At 46.5% G+C, this 19,763-nt stretch overlaps 1 protein-coding gene across 1 annotated transcript in view; it reads left to right on the top strand.

The window, feature by feature from the left end:
* Hsd17b3 (hydroxysteroid 17-beta dehydrogenase 3) overlaps window positions 1-16,807 on the top strand; it is a 29,075-nt gene extending 12,268 nt beyond the window's left edge. Inside the window, exons 3-11 of the mRNA XM_021649082.2 lie at window positions 2,430-2,505; window positions 4,588-4,695; window positions 6,370-6,437; window positions 8,001-8,036; window positions 11,811-11,845; window positions 13,062-13,143; window positions 13,285-13,350; window positions 15,811-15,960; window positions 16,697-16,807. Of these exons, the coding sequence (XP_021504757.1) occupies window positions 2,430-2,505; window positions 4,588-4,695; window positions 6,370-6,437; window positions 8,001-8,036; window positions 11,811-11,845; window positions 13,062-13,143; window positions 13,285-13,350; window positions 15,811-15,960; window positions 16,697-16,807 (732 nt within the window). The remainder of the gene's footprint in view (window positions 1-2,429; window positions 2,506-4,587; window positions 4,696-6,369; window positions 6,438-8,000; window positions 8,037-11,810; window positions 11,846-13,061; window positions 13,144-13,284; window positions 13,351-15,810; window positions 15,961-16,696) is intronic.
* The last annotated feature ends 2,956 nt before the right edge of the window (window positions 16,808-19,763 follow it).

Below are 19,763 nucleotides of genomic sequence, written 5' to 3'. Positions count from 1 at the left end.
TCATTACACGCTGGACACATGTACTGAAAAGTTACATTAAAATTACTATGTGTCAATTAAAAGGAGCATATGTTATCTATATATGATTATATGCATATAACAGCACATGTATATATATATAATATATAATGTATAATATGTAACATATTATATATAACATTTATTTTTAAATCATGTCTATGGCTGGGGAAGGAGTGTGTGCACATGAGTGCAGGGGTCTGTGGATGCCAGAAGGTCTCCTAGAGCTGGAGACAAAATTCAGGTCCTTTGGAAGAGCAGCGAATGCTCCTAATGCTTGATCCCTCTCTCCAGTCTTTCACAGAGACACAGAGACAGCTTCCAGAGGACAGACCCTTGTCTCATGTTTGTATGTGTTCCCAAGAGCCAGCTTATTGTCTTCATGGTTTATTTAGTTTGTTTTCCTGCCAAGCGTCTGCTTGCTTTGTCCAGCAGTTAAAACCTTCAGCCGGGCTGCTGCCTTTTTTACCTCCTGTTGTTCTAACTTTTCATGTAAAGCTTTTCATCTAGGATTGGCTTCGTATGTCTCCAGGAGGCTGGAGCCATCATAAAGATGTCTATTTCTAGCAATATTTATTTACTTTAATGCTGATTTTGATTGACATTAACAGAGATGTCTTTTTCTTTTCTTTTTGTTGGTCTTCATTGCTTTCATTTGCTCTTGTTGTAACACACACACGCCAAAGTTATACAGTTTTCTACCCTGTACCCTGAAGCTATCAGGGTCTGCAGACAGCAGCTGACTCTTTGGTCTGCTGAGGTACACGTAATACTTAGAATATTCCAAGGATTTCAGGGGATCAGGAATGAGGGATCAAGCCCAAGGAAGAAGCAGGGATGCTCCTGCCATCTATGTTTTTTGCAGAGTAATGCTCTTATCTTTCTCTCATGCAGAGGGAAAGACACTCTTATCATCCCCAACAAGCCAAAAGATCTCAAGCCTAGAAGCTCTGTGCCAGTTGGGTGCAAGAAGTGGATGTAAACTTTTTGTCTTATCACAATATCACAAACATTGGCCTTTTGGTTCTCTCTCTAGAAACATATTATAATCTCCTATTATTTGGTGTGTGTGTGTGTGTGTGTGTGTGTGTGTGTGTGTATGCAGACGCATACTCACGTGTATGAACATGTGTGTGGAGGCCAGAAACTGATGCCGAGGGTCTCTTTCTATCCAGTTTTTTTGAGACAAGGTCTCTCACTGACCTCGAGGCTCACTCTCCCCAGCACTGGGATTATTGGTGGTGCTGCTGTGTCTGGCTTTTTACATGGGCACCAAGGTTTGAATTCAAGTCCTTCTCCTTGTGTGGCAAGCGCTTTGCCGACTGAGCATTCTCCTAGCCCGCCATGCCTGCTCTATCTTAGCAGCTCTCTTGAGACATCCACCTTCACAACTTACTATGTAAGGAAGACATAACCAAGACTACAGGGTTCTGAGAACCCTCTCACACGGGTTTCACCAGCACCAGGTAAAAACCTTAATGATCAGTCTGGACTCAGAACTGCAAAAGTGAAAGGATTTTTATCAGGGTCTTATGAATTGCACTTTGGGAAAATAGATTTGGACAGTTTCAAATCAGTGTTTTAAAGAAGGAAGGAGAATGGTAACTCATATTGAATGACTAAGGAATCATTTTATTGCCAGGAAGTAAAATTCAGCTCTGTGGAATTGCAAACAGGTGCAGGGCCATGGGCCTAAGGAAGATTTTTTTTTTTTAAATGCCTGAATATTATTAGACAGAACATCCAGAAATCGGAGTCTAATAGTCTCTGATGTGCACCTTGAGTCTCTGGGTACCATGAAGCTCTCTGAGATGCTTTGTCAGAAGGTAACCGGAGCTCAGAGTGCCTTTGCATTGCATATAAGCCCTTCTTCCCTGATGGCCTCCCAGTGGTTCTTAGAAAGAGGTGGAGAGATAGCTCGGTCATAAAAGCACTTGCCATGCAAGCACAAGAACCCGAATTTGAGTCCAGAACACACATGAAAGTGCTGGACGGTGTTATGCATGCTTGTGATCTCAGCACTAGAGGTGGGGAGCAGGAGAACCTTGGGGCTTGCTGGCCGGGAAGGTGAGCTCAGCTGATGAATCTCGGTCCCGTTAGTCTCTGACTGAGGTACAACCACCAGGCTCTGTACCTGGCCAGAGTGAATCCCACCAGTTCAGATAGGCGCTCTCAGACAGTGGGCCACACAAGGCTTCTCATGGTGGCTCTGGCCGTGTGACAGACACACAACGTGACAGTTACACAGTTGGCTTCAGCCTCACCCACAGTGGCTGTTTCACTCAGGGCTCGGAATTTCCATTACATTAGCCCAGGGAAGCAGCAGACGGCTCAGGCTGCAAACAGGTCTGTCACTCTTAGGCCCCCCATTCACTTAACATCTTTCTGGTCTTTTCCATTCCTACCTGCAGCTGGCCAAACATGGGCTTAACATTGTACTCATCAGCCGGACACTGGAGAAGCTCCAGGCTGTTGCAGAGGAGATTGGTGAGTAAGGCAGGTATGTGGACAGAGCTGGCCAGGCATGGCACTGTCCTGCCTGTTTATGCGACATCTGCTGCCTGCAGCCTGGGTTGCCATCTCTCCTCTGTACACCATGGGGCCCAGGGTACAAAGAGAAGGACAAAATATGAGACAAGGCTGTCACTCGCACTGAGTTCTGTGGCCAAGTGAAGCTGAAGAGGCTTAGGCACAGGAGGCCATTTTCTCTGGGCTGTCATCTTCAGAATCAGCCCTGCTCAGCTGGCTTAGTTTCTATCTCTCCCTTTAAAGCCAGGAACCGTGTCAGTTCTTCATGTCCATTTTTTTTTCTCCTTGTAGGAGGGTGAGAGAATGTTAACTAATGGTCATCACATTAACAAAAGAAAAAGACGGGGCTGGAGAGATGGCTCAGCAGATAAGAGAACTGGCTGCTCTTCCAGAGGCTATGGGTTCAATTCCCAGCACCTACCTGGCAGCTCACAACTGTCTGAACTCCAGTTCCAGAGGATCCAACACCCTCACACAGACACGAGGCAGGCAAAAACACCAATGCACATGAGATTAAAAATGAATAAATTATTATTTTTTTAAAGATTTATTTATTATTTATACAACATTCTGCCTGCACACCAGATCTCACTATAGATGGTTGTGAGCCACTATGTGATTACTGGGAATTGAACTCAGGACCTTTGAAAGAACAGCAACAGTTCTTAACCTCTGAGCCACCTCTCCAGCCAGAATAAATAAATTATTAAAGAAAGAAAGAAATATGAGTGAGGGCTGCCGTGAATAGTCACAGAGGTTATGTACGATAGTACAACCCTAAAAGACATATTTTGTAGATAATGTTTTATTAGTTTAAATAATTTATATTTGCTTAGTAAAAATGACCATAATCCTTGTATTCAACTTTTAGTAATTTTTAAGTTTAATAATTAGCCAGTTTATCAAAGGCATGAATCTTTCATTATGAAGACTTAAGCCTAACAGTCTTGTTTGAGGGAGACTCAGAATAGAAAACGGTTGTGGGGTGGATGCCACATAGGCAAACTGTGGAGCCCCAGTGCCCTCAACTGGTGAGTTTGGCTTTTGTTCTGCATCTGGATATCAGAAGTCACTCCAGTTAGGACCAGGTACTCCCGAGTATCTTCCTCGTGGTGTTAAATGTGCTGTTTGTCAGGTTCTGGGAAAGCAAGTCATGTCTTTTACATTAAAGGAACCCTGACTCTCATGCTATGTGTCATGATTGCTTGATCCAGAGGATCAGAGTCTAGACCCAGGGCTGAGGTACTTCTCAGAGAGACACTGGGACACCCTACCTGCAGCAGTTATTGCTACCTGCAAACACCTTCCCCAGGCAAGTCAGCACAAAACAGCTGACAAGGCCCTGACCTTAGGAGTGATGAATAGGTCCCTTAGACAAGTTAGTCAGCTGCTCTGATCCCCAGTTTGCTGCTCTAGAAAATGGAAAGAAGAGTGTCTACTCTTCAGGGTTTTAGGGAGACAAGCTGCCACATGTGTGGATTGTGGAGGACACGTGCAAAAGATACTTGTGTCTGCTCAGGGAACCTGAGTCTACTGAGCTGCGGAAGCATCAGACTGGTGAGGTGGAGCCTTCCTCCAGGGGTTCAAAGATGAGTGTGTGTCAATGGTGGCTTGTGGAGACCAGTCTGCTCAGCCAAGTGTGTCTACACCAGCAGTTCTGGGGTAGAGAGAGAAATCTGGATTATCTAACAAGACTCCCAGTGATTTTGATGCAGCTTTGAGAAGCACAGTTCTAACTCTTTCTAAAAATATTACCTTGTTATTTTTAATTGTGAATGTGTGTATGCACACATGTGTGCAGGTGCCTGAAGATACAGAAGAGGCTGTCAGATGCCCTGTGGGTGGAGTTACCGGGGATGTGAGCCACTCAGCGTGGGCACTGGGCACTGGAACTCAGGTCTTCTTTAAGAGCAGAAGTACCGTTAGTTGATGAACCTTCTATCTAGTCTCACAAGATGTGTTTTTAATGCTGGGAGCTTCACAGTCAAGAGTGCTGATTGTACGTCTACTTGCTAGAAATTTCTGTGATCTCTCACGCAGAGTGGACGACTGGAAGCCGTGTGAAGATTGTACAAGCAGATTTTACCAGAGAAGACATCTATGACCATATTAAGGAAAAACTGAAGGGCTTAGAAATTGGAATTTTAGGTAAGTAAATTGAAAAGTCCAAATATTGGTGTCACACATAAGTATGATAATCATCCAGTGATACTTTATTTTGTGCTAGCTTACACGAAACCCACAACCATGTTGTAATGTTAAAGTGAACACTGAAGCCCCCTTTGGGAGGGGGTTGATGAGATGGCTAGCGGCTTAAAGACACCTCTCACCAGGTCTGATGACCTGAGTTTGATCCCTTAGATCCAAACGGTGGAAGGCAGGAACTGAGTTTTTCACCATACATGAGCCATGGCATACATGTACTCAATACATACAGAGGGGAATAAAAGAACTTGCTTCTTACTCAGGAATCAAGAAGTTTTTCTGTATTTACAGACAAGATCTTGCAGCCACATGCAGAACATGCTGTCAGCATTACATTGAAGAGAGTAAGACCTGAATTTTAAATTTCCCATAAAATTTAAGCCATAATAATATTTTCACAAGTAAAAATATAAAAAGTGCATCATTTAAAAAAAATAGAAAAGGATGGTTAAACCCATGAAGGACAAATATCTTAAAGTCCCCCAAACTTGTGACAGCATTTTGATACACATCATTCCAGGGACAAATGGGGACTTTCAGAACCGGGATTGCACCTACATACTGTTTTGCAGCATTAAACCAGAAACACAGAGCTGGAGGTGCAGCTGGGCTGGTGGAGGGCCTGTTCCATTCAGCACCTTACAGCCAAACACGGCGTGCACACCTGCAGTCCAAGCACTCAGGAGGCAGAGGAAGAGATCAAAAGTCAAGGGAATAGTATACAGTAAAACAAACAAACAAACAAAACCCTTGTATCACTTTGTTTCCTAATGCCTTGAAATTCTAAATAGCCACTGTGTGCGTGTGCGTATGTATGTGTGTGTGTGTGTGTGTGTGTGTGTGTGTGTGTTTGTGTGTACATGTGGAGCCCAGTGGCCAGTCAGTGTTTTCTCTTACTCCCCACCTTCCATTTTGAGCCAGGGTCTTTCACTGAAACTGGAGCGCACAGATCTGGCAGGCTTACTGTCCACTGAGCTCCAGCAGTGCTAAGATCATACTGTGCGCTGCCATGTGTCTGGGAGCCACCCAGTGTGGATGCTGGACCTGAATTCTGGTCCTCTGCAAGAGCAGCAAGCATTCTTAACAATGAGCAGCTCTCCAGTGCCCAGCTTCTTTACTTGTCTGTCTGCCTTCCTTCTTTTCTTTCTTCCTCCCTCCTTCCTTCTTTCCTTCTTCCCTTCCTTTCTTTTTTCCTTCCTTCCTTTCATCCTTCCTCCCTCCCTTCCTTTCATCCTTCCTTCCTCCCTCCCTTTCTTCCTCCTCCCTTCCTCCCTTTTTTTTCTTTTTTTTTCCTTTCTCCCTTCCTCCCTCCTTCCTTCCTTCATTCCTTCCTCCCTCTTCTCCTCCCTTCCTCTCTCTTTCCCTTCCTTCTGCTTTCCTTTCTGTTTTAATATAGGTGCTGGGGATCAAATTCAGGTCCCCATCTTTGTGTGCGAGTCACTTTATTCACTTTATTTATTATCCTAAATATCCATCTCCCTAGCCTGTGTTCACTCTCCTTGTTGTTATTAAATCATATTGCAATGAGCACCCGTGTAGAGGAATCACTTTCTACATGCTTCTGTTGGAAGATTTCCCACCAGTTCTGACCTCCTTTGCTTTGCCTTTTTATGCCAGTCAACAATGTTGGAATGCTCCCCAGCCTGTTCCCAAGCCATTTCCTGAACACACCCGGTGAGATCCAGGTGAGCATCTGCCTGTGTCTGCTTGTCTCCCGGTCAGGTTTGGACCCCTGGCTTGATCACCAGGACTAAGGAAAACAAACGGGAACTTCATCAGGCCAGACTCTGCTGCATGGTGACTGCCTTATCAGCTCTGCTCTTCTCTGCCCATCAGAACTTCCTAAGCATTGGACCGTGCTTCTGGAGACCTGTGCTCTGCTTCCTAAAAGGGGGAGTTCTGCCCGACAAATTCATAGCTCTAGTATCATGGGAGCAGCCAGCTTTTGGCCATATCTGTCTTCCTATGTGATAAAATGTTTCAAACTTTCAGTGAGAGGGAAGTCTAGATTCCACAGTGTCTGAGGGCATTGACGCTTTTAGATACTGACGTCTGAGAGCCTCCAAGTTGCTGATAAAATGGCATCATGTTGAGTGCCGGGCTGCACGCGTCTTCCCAAAGGCTCCGTATCTCTAATGTGGTGGGAATGTGTGAGAACAGCTGTTAATAGTGGTTACAGAAAAAAGACAAAGCAATCCAAGTCTCTGCATGTTCAGTACACATGTGATTGTTTTTGAAAAAAAAAGTTAAATTAGTTAAGTAAATCTAGTTTATTAAATATTTTTTCTTTGAAAATTTTAAAGTTTTACTCTAATTTTAAGGTATTCCCTTTGACAATTTCTTACATGTATCTATGTATCTCTGTTCCTTTCTTATTCCCAGTTATGTCTCAGAACATACCTGAGTGGAAACAGTCCCCTAGGGCTGGTTAAGGAGTAGCGTATTCCCTCATGTGGAGCGGGGTGGAGGCAGCCCGTCCAGGTGGGAGTCTCAGGCTTCTGAGTGTAGCCCTGGCAGAGGGCTGTGTACAGAAGCCATGCTCACAGCTTGCTAGTCAGCCCTGTGCTTGCCTGCTCCACCAGTGTTTTCTTTTCCTGGCTTCTGTAGCCCAGAACCAGCATTCGTGTTATGTGACTGTCCACCCTTTTATCCTCCTTTTATCCTCTCTGAGACCCTCCGTGCTAACCTTCTTCCTCTTGCTGAAGCCAACACTATCCTCCATGATGATGAGGTTCCCCCCAATAAACCTATCCGTAGTTGAAAATATCCAAAGTAAAAGACAAACGGCTCAATACGTCTAAGCTCCTGGCCAACCCAGGTCCAGACATGGCATGCTAGGGAAGGATGGGTTTGGGTCTCAGGCTGATGGGATGCAACCACAGTCCAGCATGGCAGAAGGGTCTCAGACCGCATGCCACTGTCCCTGGAGAGACTGCCCTTTCTAAACTTAAATAAAGTGTGATTTCTATTGTGTGTACATTGCTTTTGCTTCATCAGAAGTTAGTCCAACCATCAGAAATCAGGGGCTATCTATCTTCCTTTGACCCTACGATCCTATTACTTCCAAGGTTTTCAAGGCAGCTCTCCTGCTAAGGCTCACATACAGGTAGGACCCCAGGACAGATGTCGCTGAGCCTCAGCTTGGAGCCGGAGTGCTCAAGATGGAACCCCTGGGAGTTTGCCCACGCGACTCTTCCTGGGGTAATTCTCCAAGGACTGGCTGACTGGTGTCTCATTGTTTATTTCAGAGTCTCATCCACTGCAACACTACCTCCGTAGTCAAGGTACGTGGTGAGCGCGTGTGCTAAGCTTGTTAAAGTACAGAGGCTGAAACATTCCTTGAAATGAAACTGTCCCTGCCCACAGGCTGGGTTGGGCTGGTCTTGTCTTGCTGTCCTCACCAGCGGGCTCATTCTCTCTAGGATCTGAGCCCTGTTGTTGCATTTGGACTACATCATGCCTGAAGATACTGACCCTTCTCAGATTTCAGAACAATTCTTTTAAAATTAATATTTCTTAATTGTTTAGTTGTCTCCATTCACTACGTCAGGAAAGAGGACAGAGGCCCGCTCAGTGTTTGTGGTGCTCAGTCATCTGTAGAGTAGGCTCTTCTTCTTTTTTAAAAATCTAGCTAATTGATGATTTTGTTATGTTAAAACTATGTGATTGCATGTATACTCGCAGGTAGGTAGATGCATATGAACACCAGCTGTGCCAGATCCCCTGGAGCTGGAGTTACAGGTGGTTGTGGGCTGTCTGACCTGGGTTCTCGGGATGAGCTCCGGTGCTCCAGAGGAGCAGTGCCTCCTCTGAACTCCTGAGCAGCCTCAGCCCAGTGGTCTCTTCTTCTTTGTGGTTTAGTTGTCTGGTCAGCCATGGCCCCAGACTATTAAAAGAAAGAGTCTCTACTCTAAGGAAGAGACCAGAGGCCACATTCACACAGTCCTTATTACCATTTATTATTATAATTGTTGTATTTTATCATTACTCCTTAATCTCTTATTATGTCTAGTTTTAAGTTAATCTCGCCATAGGCTGTGTTGGCTTCAGGCTTTATAACTGCTCAGGGTTTGAGATTGCACCCTTACAGGTTGGTGTTGGGAGCCCTCTACTCTGCTCTAAGCTCAGCTCATCCACTGAGTAGTTGGATTTCATGGACCAGTTGTCCAACCATCTTGAATTTCCAAGTCTGCATCCATTACAAGAGTGTTAGATGGGGCAGCTGGGGAGACATGAGCTGCCTTGAGGACTTGAATTTAAACCCTAGGTGTGATATTATGTGCCTGTAATCCCAGGCATGGTGAGACAGGAGGCAGAGACAGGCAGATCCCTCCAAGCATGTGGGTCAGCGGCATGATAGCAGGTGGATGGAAGGTGCCTGAGGACTCTGAGGTTGTCCTCTGACTCTTCACGTCATACACAACCACAAGCACACAGAGATGCACAACCGTACTGGATGAAGCAACGTCTTAGGTACATCGAGCTCTTGGTCCTTTGTGTCGGTTGCAGAATCATTTATGCTGTGATTCCCTCAAAGCTAGCCCATTTATACCTGCATGTGAAGAAGAAAGGGAAAGACGGTTTAGAAACAGGTGCTGCTTAAGAATGGATGCAGCCAGATTCCACGTGACATGGTGAACGGTTGGTGCTTTAGTGTGGACAAAAAGCCTCCCCTTCCTCTGAGTGTGTTGAACTGTCCTCTCCGGCGAGCTGCACACTGAACGGGCTCTGAGCCTTTTGCCCAACTTAGCCTGTAGCTGGGCATCTGGCTTGTCCTCAAAGTTCACAGCTATATGGGGTAGCCCTGTTGATCTTTCTCGGCAGTCAGCAGACCTGTGGGTGAAGCAAAGCACGAACTTGCAGAGTGCCATGAGTCGTGGGTTGACTAAGTCGTGGGTTCAGAGGCTGAGACATAAACTGGTTATGGAGGAGTTTTCTGCTATCAGGAATGAAAGCTGGCCAGCACCTGTCTCCCAGGCAGTTATTTCAGAGCTGGGCTGGCAACCGAGGCTCTGGCATTGGTTGCTTTTTCTGTCGGCACACTGGCATGTTACAGCTTCCTGCTTTGCTTATTATCCAGTGCTTATAGATGCTATATGCTGAGCAATCGGTGGCTTTTTAAAGGCCCCAGCTGATGTGGCTCTAAGGTTTATGTGATCAACTGTTGCTGAAGCCTTGCCATTAAAACCTTTTTACATTATTTTAAAGATTGATCTTCCAATCTTGGGGTATTTGATCAGCTAGGTTTCCCCCAAAGAGATTTGACAACCTTCTGATTCCTTTTGTGAAGAAATGCTTTGGTTTGTAATTTTAAAGAGTTTTATTTATTTTAGACACTAAATTCTCTAAGCAACAAAGAAAATAACCCAAAAGTCAGCTTCTAAATATACACTTGTGAGCCTGGCTGGCTGGAAGCATGACCCATAGCTTTTAGTTGTTTCAAAGGTGTCATCTGAGAGCAGTTTGTACAAGCAAGTCTACATGCTTGCTGGCCAAGGGCAGAGATGGAAGAGTCTGAAGGATTGAGATGGTGGGAGAGTGGCTTCACAGTTAGGTTCCTTGTTACTGTGCAAGGGAGGCTGAGGAAGTGGCTCCGAAGACTCGTGTTTGGAGCCCTAGCACCCACATTTCGGTAGCCCCAGGGCTGGGACGCAGGGACAGCATTGTTGGTGCCTGCCGGCTTCCAGCCTAGGAAAAACCAAATGGGCTCAAGGTTCAGTGAGAGGCCCTGTCTGGAGGGAAAAAGGTGAAGAGGGATGCAGGAAGACTCCTCGTATCCTCTGGTCTCTGAGGTATGTGCATGTGTATCTGGGTACATGCAAACATACACACATGCACACACAAGAACACACATCCCACCCCTGATCCCTGATAGAAGCAACTTGAGAGAGGAAGGGATTAGTTCTGCTACAGCTTGAAGGTACAGTCCGTTGTGGTGAAGGACTGTATAGTCTCAGGAAGGGTGGAGGGAGCATGAGGCAGGGCTCACACCGTGTCCAAAGTCAGGGGCAGAAGGAGAGGAGCACGGAGTCTTGTCCTTTTGATTCAGCCCAGGACTCCAACCAGTGAGATGGTGCCTCCCACACTCAGGGTGGGAGGAAATACTCTCACAGACGCACCCAGATGTGTGTCTTTACGGGACTTCAGCTCCTGTCAAACTGACGAAGATTCACCAGCAGAGACTAGACCCTGGGAACTCTGGGGCAGGCGTTGGTGGTGTCCCATGTTGTCTGTGTAACTGAGATCATTTGCCTGTTAAGGCTAGAAAACTCACATGGGAAACACTGAGGCTGCTCAGGTGTGTCCAGCAAGATGGAAGTGGTACCCCTGAGTGCATGAGACTCAGTCTAATCTTTCTCTCAGTTCCCTCTGAGGCAGAGGCAGTTTTGTTCTTTTTTTTTTTTTTTTTTTTTTAACAGAGTTCTGAGTTTTCCTTGCCACAGCCTCACCCCCAGCCGTAGGAAGAACATCTGGATGCTCTCTGGGGCTGACACAGAGGACTGCTGTATGTGACAGGAGAGTCTCTCAAAGCTGCTGCAGGGTCCCCACAAAATAGGCATGGGGGCACATTGCATGTGGCCATTGGTCTCCTTGCTTTCTCTTGCCCCCTTTTTCAGATCTGCACTGAGAAGGCTGAATGCAGGAGATAGATAGGAAATGCTAGAGTCTTGCTTGGTGTTCTGCGAGTCTCCAGTTCTGACTCATGGGTGAAGTGTGTGATGGCTGGCATACCTTTCCTTCATTCCTGGTAATGGGGAGGTCTTGAGAACTCAGAAATAGATCCTTCCACCTTAAGCCAATGCCCCCTGTTCCAGCTGGCTTGTTTCCAGCGAGGCTTCATGGGGAAGAAACCAGAGGCTGCTAGACAGTTCGCCATCTGTCTAGGTTGCATGCTGTGGCTTCTAGCCAGATTCTCAGGTCGCCAGAATGGCCTCTAAGGTTTGCCAGCAATTTTCAAGGTCATCTGGGAAGATTAAACTTCCCCAACTTCCTCCAAGGACCCTGTTCATTGCTACTTAGTTGCTTTGTCAAGGCTTAACCCTGGCCTTCTCTTACAGATGACACAACTTGTTCTCAAACACATGGAATCAAGGTAAGGCGTTTCTTGGTAGGACAGAGCCCGGGGGCCTTCCTGCCTTGGCAGCCACCTTGCCTGGGGGAGTTGATGGTGGTGGAAGGGCCTTGGTCCCATCAAGCTGCTGTTTCAGTTGATGGTTAAAACCTATGAAGACAGAACACAGGGATTACAGGGTAAAACAGCTCATTCAGGCCCAGGCCAGCTCTTCACATATGTGTGCATATGTGAAGGTCAAATGTAACATGTTTTAGAGGGAGACTGAGAGCAACCATTTCAAAACACATTGACTTTAAAAGAAAATTAAGTCATGTTGAACATGAAAGAAGCAAGTTGGCCTCAGACTAAGCCAATGTCTTTTTTTTTTTTTTATTGCGAATTCCATCTTCTGTTCGAACAAGTACTCTGTTTTCCTGGTAACTGCCCCCCTCAGTTTCTCCAATAGTCTGTTTCTGTGTCACCCTATTATAACAGTTGTTAGGGGCTGGTTTTCATCACCTCTTATTCATTAAGAGCAAATAGTTGATGGCTTAATTTTTTCTAGAGTAAGAAAGGGGTAGCTTTGTATTCTAATGTGCAGTTTCTTGCTACCCCACTCCAGGCATCTAACTGGGAAGATTAAGGATGATTCAATTTTTCCCAGTAATGAGAAAAGTTGAGGCAGGAGTATCACCACAAACAAATTCAAGATCTGTCTGGGTTCCATAGTAAGGCTGAGGCTAGCCTGGACTATATAGCAACAAAGCTATGTTTCAAAAAAATGCAATAAGCAAAAAATACTGAATTTCAAAAGATGTAGGTAAAAACCTTGAAGAACATAGGGTGTCAGAATGAGCTCATCCCATCTAAGATTGCTTTCACCACGTGACACATGTCCTGCTGTGACAGGTCAGCCCTGGGAGCCCAAAGGGACCAGAGCATGTGGTCCCATTGAGACTAGAGAGTTTGCTCTGCCTTTCCTATGACTGAGCCAATTTGTCTTTTTGAAGTTTGGCAGGGAGACCATTGTCCTAACAGGGCTGCTGTTCAGAGTACCAAGCCATTTATGTCACATGACTGCAGAGTGACATCACTACATAGCGTCCTCCTTCAGACAGTGAGGAATGTTTCCCTCACAATTCTTACAAAACCAACTCTCATGAGCCATGGAAACCTGGAGGGTGGCTTCTGACAGTTCCAGCCCTCAGTGGGATGGAGGAGCCAACAGCCTCGCCTCTGCTCCTCTGCCTTTCAGGCGGAAGGGTCTCATCTTGAACATTTCTTCTGGGGTGGCCCTATGTCCCTGGCCCCTGTACACCCTGTACTCGGCTTCCAAGGTCAGTGACAAGTTACCCAAGTCTCCTCTTTCCTCCAAGCAGGAAGGATTTATGATACTCTTGGGAACCCGAGGTGGGGGGAGGCTGTAAGGCCAGAGGAAACAAACTCTAGGACCTGAGGTGTTTTCTCTCTCACTGCAGGCTTTTGTGTGCACATTTTCCAAGGCCCTGCATATGGAATACAGAGATAAAGGGATCATTATTCAGGTGAGGTGGGAGCCGTGGCTGGCTGGGTGGTCTTTTATCATCCCTTGCAAAACAGACTGTGCATAGGCAGCTGGATGGTGCTATCAGGTCCCCCTGACCAAGACCAGGCCGACGGTTGCCTCCACAGCCCCTCCTGCTGCTGAGATTTCTGCTGGCCCCCCTTTGTTCTGGACGTTGGTTGGGGAGGGGACTTGAGCATGGATGAGGCTGCTCACAGACGCTGTGGAAGGCTGGCATGGAGCTCACTCAGCAAAGTGCTTGCCTAGTACACACAAGACCCAGAGTTTCATCAGTGACACTGTGTGGAGACGATTATGGTGGTGCGCTCCTGTGATCTCAGAAGACAGGGCAGGAGCATCAGGAGGTTAGGATGATCCTTACCACACAGCAAGTTTAAGGTTAGCCTGGGCTATGTGAGATCTGGAAAACAATTGGCCTTGGCTGTGTGGTACTGTATTAGATGACGAGGTCTGCTCTGTTCCTGCTCTGACATGTGGAGAAGAAAAAGGAGGCTGGGCATTTGCTCTGTTCTGGGACTAGGGGAAAGAAGGGGATCTTCCCTAGATGAGTGTTGACCTGTGGTAGGCTATGGGCACTATTAGGGATTTTTTTCTTTCTCGGTGATGCAGATTTAGAACAGATCAGAGCAGATTAAAAGTGGATAAATGCAGGTTTATTAGATGCTGCTCCCAGGCAAAGAACAGGGCTGAGGAAGCTGGGGGTCCAGGCTATGGCAGGGAGGTTTTCTAGTTCTCAGGCAAGGGGTGATGACCCGTTAGCTAGCCAGGAGCCGGGACTGCTCGGGTGGGCTGGTCAGTTGCCTCAGCTGGCCAGAAATGCAGAACTGAGCTTCTGGCGCCATTCCTTTGTTTAAAGTTTTTCAATGTGGGCAGGGTTGGAGGGAAGGAAAGCAGATGGGGTTTCCCAGCTCGTGCAGGGGTGAGCAGTGGACTCCAGCTGAACAGGCACCCCAACACTCTGGCCTTGGGTAGTGGGAGGAGGAACAGGGTCATTGTGGAGACTACTTGCACTGACTGAAACAGGCTGTCACTACCGTGTCTGGGCTGCGATGAGACAGTCTGTGTGTCAGTGATTTACATGCGCCTGGTTTAGCAGTAGAGTCTGGGAAAGGCATTTTTAGGACATACTACAGAGATGAAATAAGCATCTTTTTTGTACACGTTACGTGTATGTGTGGATGTATGTGCATATGTTCGTGTGTGTGTGAGCATGTGTGTATGTGTCTCATGTTTGTTTATGAATGGGTGTGTGTGCATGCATATGTGCAGAGTCTAAGGGCAACCCAGACAGCTCCTACCAGCTGAGTTGCCTCTTGTTCCCTTGGCTCTGAATTTCATCTAAGTTATGTCAACAAATACTGAATAGCTTGCTTAAATTGTGAGCCTCAGTTTCTCCATCCATGAAATGGGCCTTTATTAGCACCTTACCTTTTAGGTTACCATCAAGAGAGAGAGAGCAAGCGAGCAAGAGAGAGAGAGAGAGAGAACAAATATGCAAGTGTGGAAGTCAGAGGAGTCCATTTCTTTTTGTACTATGAGGTCCCAGGAAGTACCTTCACTTCCTGAGCCATCTTGACAGCCTTGGGTCCCCCACACACTGAAGATTTGAAGGTCTCCGCATCCACAGTAACATCAGAGTCCTGGTTTCAAGTCCTCCAGCAGGTTGCAACAGGCTTAGACACGGGTGGAAGCACATTCCTGGATGCCCAGGGCACCATCAGTGTGGTGGTTTATGTTCCCACCACAGCAGAACAGATTCTGTACAGGACCCGAAGCAGGGACGAGGGAGGAAGTCCAGAGTCCCTCAAGGGGCTCCAGCTTTGGCTACGTGTGTCAGAAGTAGGGGCCTCGCTCGTTCAGCTTTGCCAGACAAGGTGTGCAACTATACTTGACTTTCAAAGGAGTGTGAGTAAATGTGTCTGCTGAGGCAGAGTTTTACTGCTTAGCCCAGCTGGCCTTGAACTTTTGAGTCTCCTGCCTCAGCCCCAGGACTGTAGGTATGTGCTACCTCTCCTGGCTGATTGTGTTTATTGCATGAATCCATTCAATGCAATACTTGGGATAAAATTATGCTGAATGACTTATGCTTGTCTCTATTGCAATTCTGAGTTCATCTGTGAATGCAGTTCTGGGAGTTGAACTCAGGGACTCAGGCAGGCCCTTCCCCCTGGCCCTCCCTGAGAGATGGCTCTAACTGCTGCCCTGCCCTTTCTCCCGGTTGGTTGCCCTGCTTTCGAGCACCTTGACCTGGGCAGTTAAGGCCTCCTCTTGAGCAATCACACCCCCTGTTCTCCAGCTTCATGCCAGCCAGCCTTGTGTCTTTTATCAAGGAGCTTAGAACATTTCGCAGGCAGAAGGGAGTTGGGCATGATGGCGAAATGTTTGTTCCTGCTTCAGTCTCTGCTGGGGTATATGTCCCACTCTTCATTTTTCTCTGCAGGTGCTGACCCCTTATGCTGTTTCAACCCCAATGACCAAGTACCTAAATACCAACCTGGTAACCAAGACCGCTGATGAGTTTGTTAAGGAGTCCTTGAAATACGTCACGATTGGAGCTGAAACCTGTGGCTGCCTTGCTCATGAGATCTTGGTAATCAGTGACTTCGTTTAAAGCAAGGGAAGAAGGCTGTTGGCCAGCATCCTCCTCAGGGTGGGGCTTGCTCTTCCTTGCTAGTGGGACAGTCGGCCATTTTCTCTCACTGCAAGCTCACAGGACTAGCCTGCTGCAGTATAGCCAGCAAAAGGAGTAGGGGAAAGTAAGCCTGTGTGCTCAGCCTATAAACAACCCTGAAGCTCTACTTCTCTGCTCAGCATGGCTCCACTTAGTGGTCCCCGGAAGTTCCTGGGTAGGAGACAAATGCCTGCATTTTCCATGTAGTAGCTCCCGCCTTCTTTGGCTTCGTGTTTCAGTAAAGTTGGGCCTCTAAAGAGATGTTAATCAGTTTTTCCTTTGCTACAAATGAACAGGGAAGAAAGCATGATAGAAAGAGTACAAGGTACTTTGGAAAGGGGGCTTCAGGAAGGAATAACAAATGCTCCAGAGGGCAAAAAAGAGGTGTTGGAGTTGGCTGGCACAGAGTGGGCCCCCTTGCTTGAACGTGTCCTTCAGAATGACCCTGGTAGGATGGTCAAAGGGCATTTAGAGGGACATGCTGGGTGTCTAAGGAGTTTACCTTTGTGGAGTGTCACACCTCAAACATTAAAATTACATGACCTGCTCAGAAAAAAAAAAAAATCTGTAAACAACTGACTTCAGACTGTCTGAGTTGTAATTTCTTTGCTCTGCTCTTGTCTCAGATGCACTTTTTTTTTTCTTCCTGTTCCAGGCAATAATTCTGAACCTGATCCCTTCCAGAGTCTTCTATAGCAGCACCTTCCAAAGATTCCTCCTGACACAATACTCAGATTACCTGAAGCACAACATCAGCAACAGATAGGGAGTGGTGGGGTGAGAGTTAGGACTAGGGTGGGGGGAGGTGGGGCTGGAGGGAGGGTTGAAGGGGTGATCCAGAAACCTTCATTGGTGGTAGCGGGTGGGCGGCGAAGCACGTCATCGCCCTGCTGAAGGGAGCCTGCTGTGCCATGAACACAGCACTGTGGCTTGAGTTTGGTGATCTCAGGAAAAGCTGGGATGTAATAGGATATGTTTTCTATGAAAGGGGGTGGGGCTGGCATCAAGGGTAATGCTAAACATAATAAACGTGCTGGAAAGAAACCTGGAGTCTCAGAACACTGAGAAAGGCCTCAGCTAGAGGGCCACTTTATAGCTGTTTGTAGAACTCAAGACTCAAACAATACCTGCTGCTGCTGAACTTCACCAGGACCTCTGTGGGCCCGGACCACAGTTTCTCAAATATGGCTTCTCATAGGTCCAGGACACTGGGTAACAGCCGATTCGGGCCAGTGTCTTCATTTCAACAATGAGATCACCAGGTGTGTGTATTTTTTTCAAAGCAGAGTCTATGTACACTGTGCTGGTAAGGATAAGAGCTCAGAAGGAAGTTTCAAGAAATTGCTTTGGGGCTAGAGAGATGGATCTGTGGGTAAGGCACAAAAACGGGGCTTTGAGTGCACACGACTTCCACAAGAGCCAGGCAGACGGTAGCTTGCCTGAATCTCCAGCCGAGAATGCAGCTAATTGTTGCGCACTCACCTGGCATGAATGAGGCCAAGGGTTGCATCCCCAGAATGGCAAGCAAGCGTACATGATACCTCTCAATTGCGGGAGGGGTATAAATGTATAGGATCATGCAATGTGCCACATTAATTAGTCAATCTTAGACTCAAGTTTTGTCCTAACACACACCAATCCTCTCCATTAGCCTGTAGGCGAATCTGAGGCTTTTTTTTTTTTTTTTAATTGCAATGGACTCAGGAGAGCACAGCCCAGTGGGTGGTGCCATTCCTGGGTTGTACAAGAAAGCAGACTTGTTCAGCCATGGAATGCAAACCAGTAAGGAGCGCTCCTCCTTGCTCACTGCTTCAGTTCCTTTGACTTCCCTTGGTGATGGGTTGTTTTCTGTGAGATGTCAGACGAAATAAACTTTTTCCTCCCCAAGTTAGTTTTAGCACAAAAAGAGAACATCAAACTAGGACAGAAATTGGTACCAAGAGCATGGGGTCTTGCTGTGACAGACCTGACCATGTCTTTTTAGGGAGGACTGTGGAAGCATTTGAAACTTTGGGCTGGGGAAAATGTTGAGTGTTTGGATCTTATGGAGCTGTTTTGTGGGAACTTGGAAGATAATGCTGAGAAAAGTGCGCAGTGGTGGCCTGGCTCATGAAGTTTCAAGGGGAAGCAAAGATTCTATCAGAGCCATGTGTGTGGTATATTTGAACTAAGAACCCGTGACTTTTTATCAGACGAGGCTGAAGAATCAGCTTATTAACAAGAGCGCTGTACCACTGAGGCGAAACCTTTGTTTCACTGGGACAGTTGGTGGTGCTTGGCTGTAGCTGAAGAGTTAGCTCAGATTAATAAGCATAAGGGAAGCACCTTCAGGGTCAGCACACAGAAGCTATGGTCCAGACGGCCCAAGGCTGCATGCCAAGCTGGCAGCTGAACTTGGAATGTGTAAGAGTCTCCCCACAGGGTACTGGTTTTAACATCATGGACCCTGCAAGCTAGGAGGACAACATGGAGAGAAGCTGGCGGTTGGTACCACGTGGCAGGGTTAGAGTCCCTGAGGTGGACATTGGTGAAGGGGCAGCCTCAGTTGTAGTGGAGATCCTAGCGTATTGGAGATGGCAGGATGTTAGATGACCACCAAGGACAGTAACAGGCGGGCAAGCAGTGTGTGTTCTGGATGCCAGAGCCAGAGAAGTGGAACTAAAACACTGAGCTTTTTACAGTGTTGAATTTTTGGTTTGTTTTGAACTACTGTGACTGGTGTAAGAAAATTTTGTTGTTGTTTGCTTTGTTTTATTTTTTGAGACAGAGTTACTTTGTGTAGCCCTGGATTTCCTGGACTCGAATTGTAGACCAGGCTGGCCTCAAACTCACAACGATCTGTCTGCGTCTGCCTCCCTGAGTGCTGGGATTACAGGCGTGTACCACTGTGCCTGGCTAAGAAACTATTAAATTTTTTTGTTGTTTTGGTTTTTTTTTAGTTTTTAATTTTAAAAGCGTCTGCAGTTAAATGACTTTGGATTTTTAAAGATAACTTGAATTTTTAAATCACTATGCTTTTAAAAGACTGAGGGACTTTTAAAGTTAGACTGTATTCTTTTGTGTTGTGATAGTAACATGATGTTTGGGATAAACAAAGAAGGAAAGGTTATGGCTTAATAGAAATAAACTTTTTCTTTAATTTTCTTTAAATTTTTTTTAATTGCAATGGACTCAGAAGAGCACAGCCCAGTGGGTGGTGCCATTCCTGGGTTGTACAAGAAAGCAGACTTGTTCAGCCATGGAATGCAAACCAGTAAGGAGCGCTCCTCCTTGCTCACATACACATGTGTGTCAAATTGATAAAGGGTTAATTGTGTTGTCTAGTTTTTTGTTTTTGTTTTTGTTTTTCTGTCAGCTTGACACAATCTGGAGTCCCTTAGAAGGAACTTCAGTGGAAGGGTTGCCCCAGGGTCATAGGCCTGCCTGCATCTCTGGAAACATTTTCTTGATTAATCATTGATGTAGGAGAGGCTGGCCCACTCCTGCTGATGCCCCCGAGGACAGGGAGGCCTGCGCTGTGTAAGGAAGCAGGCTGAGCAAGTCACAGAGAACCAGCCAGGAAGCAGCTGGCCTCCAGGGCCTCTGCCTCAGTTCCTGCCTCTAGGTTCCTGCCTTAAGGTCCTTTTGCAACTTTCCTTAGTGATGCAGTGTGGCCTTGTAGTTGTAAGATGGAACAAATCCTTGGCTTCCCTAAGTTTTGGCCAATGCTTTGTCATAGCAAT

This window comes from Meriones unguiculatus, chromosome 3, assembly GCF_030254825.1.
Source record: "Meriones unguiculatus strain TT.TT164.6M chromosome 3, Bangor_MerUng_6.1, whole genome shotgun sequence".
NCBI lineage: Eukaryota > Metazoa > Chordata > Mammalia > Rodentia > Muridae > Meriones > Meriones unguiculatus.
The sequence above is the reverse complement of the archived record's forward strand: the minus strand, read 5'-3'. Positions and strand labels throughout refer to the sequence as shown.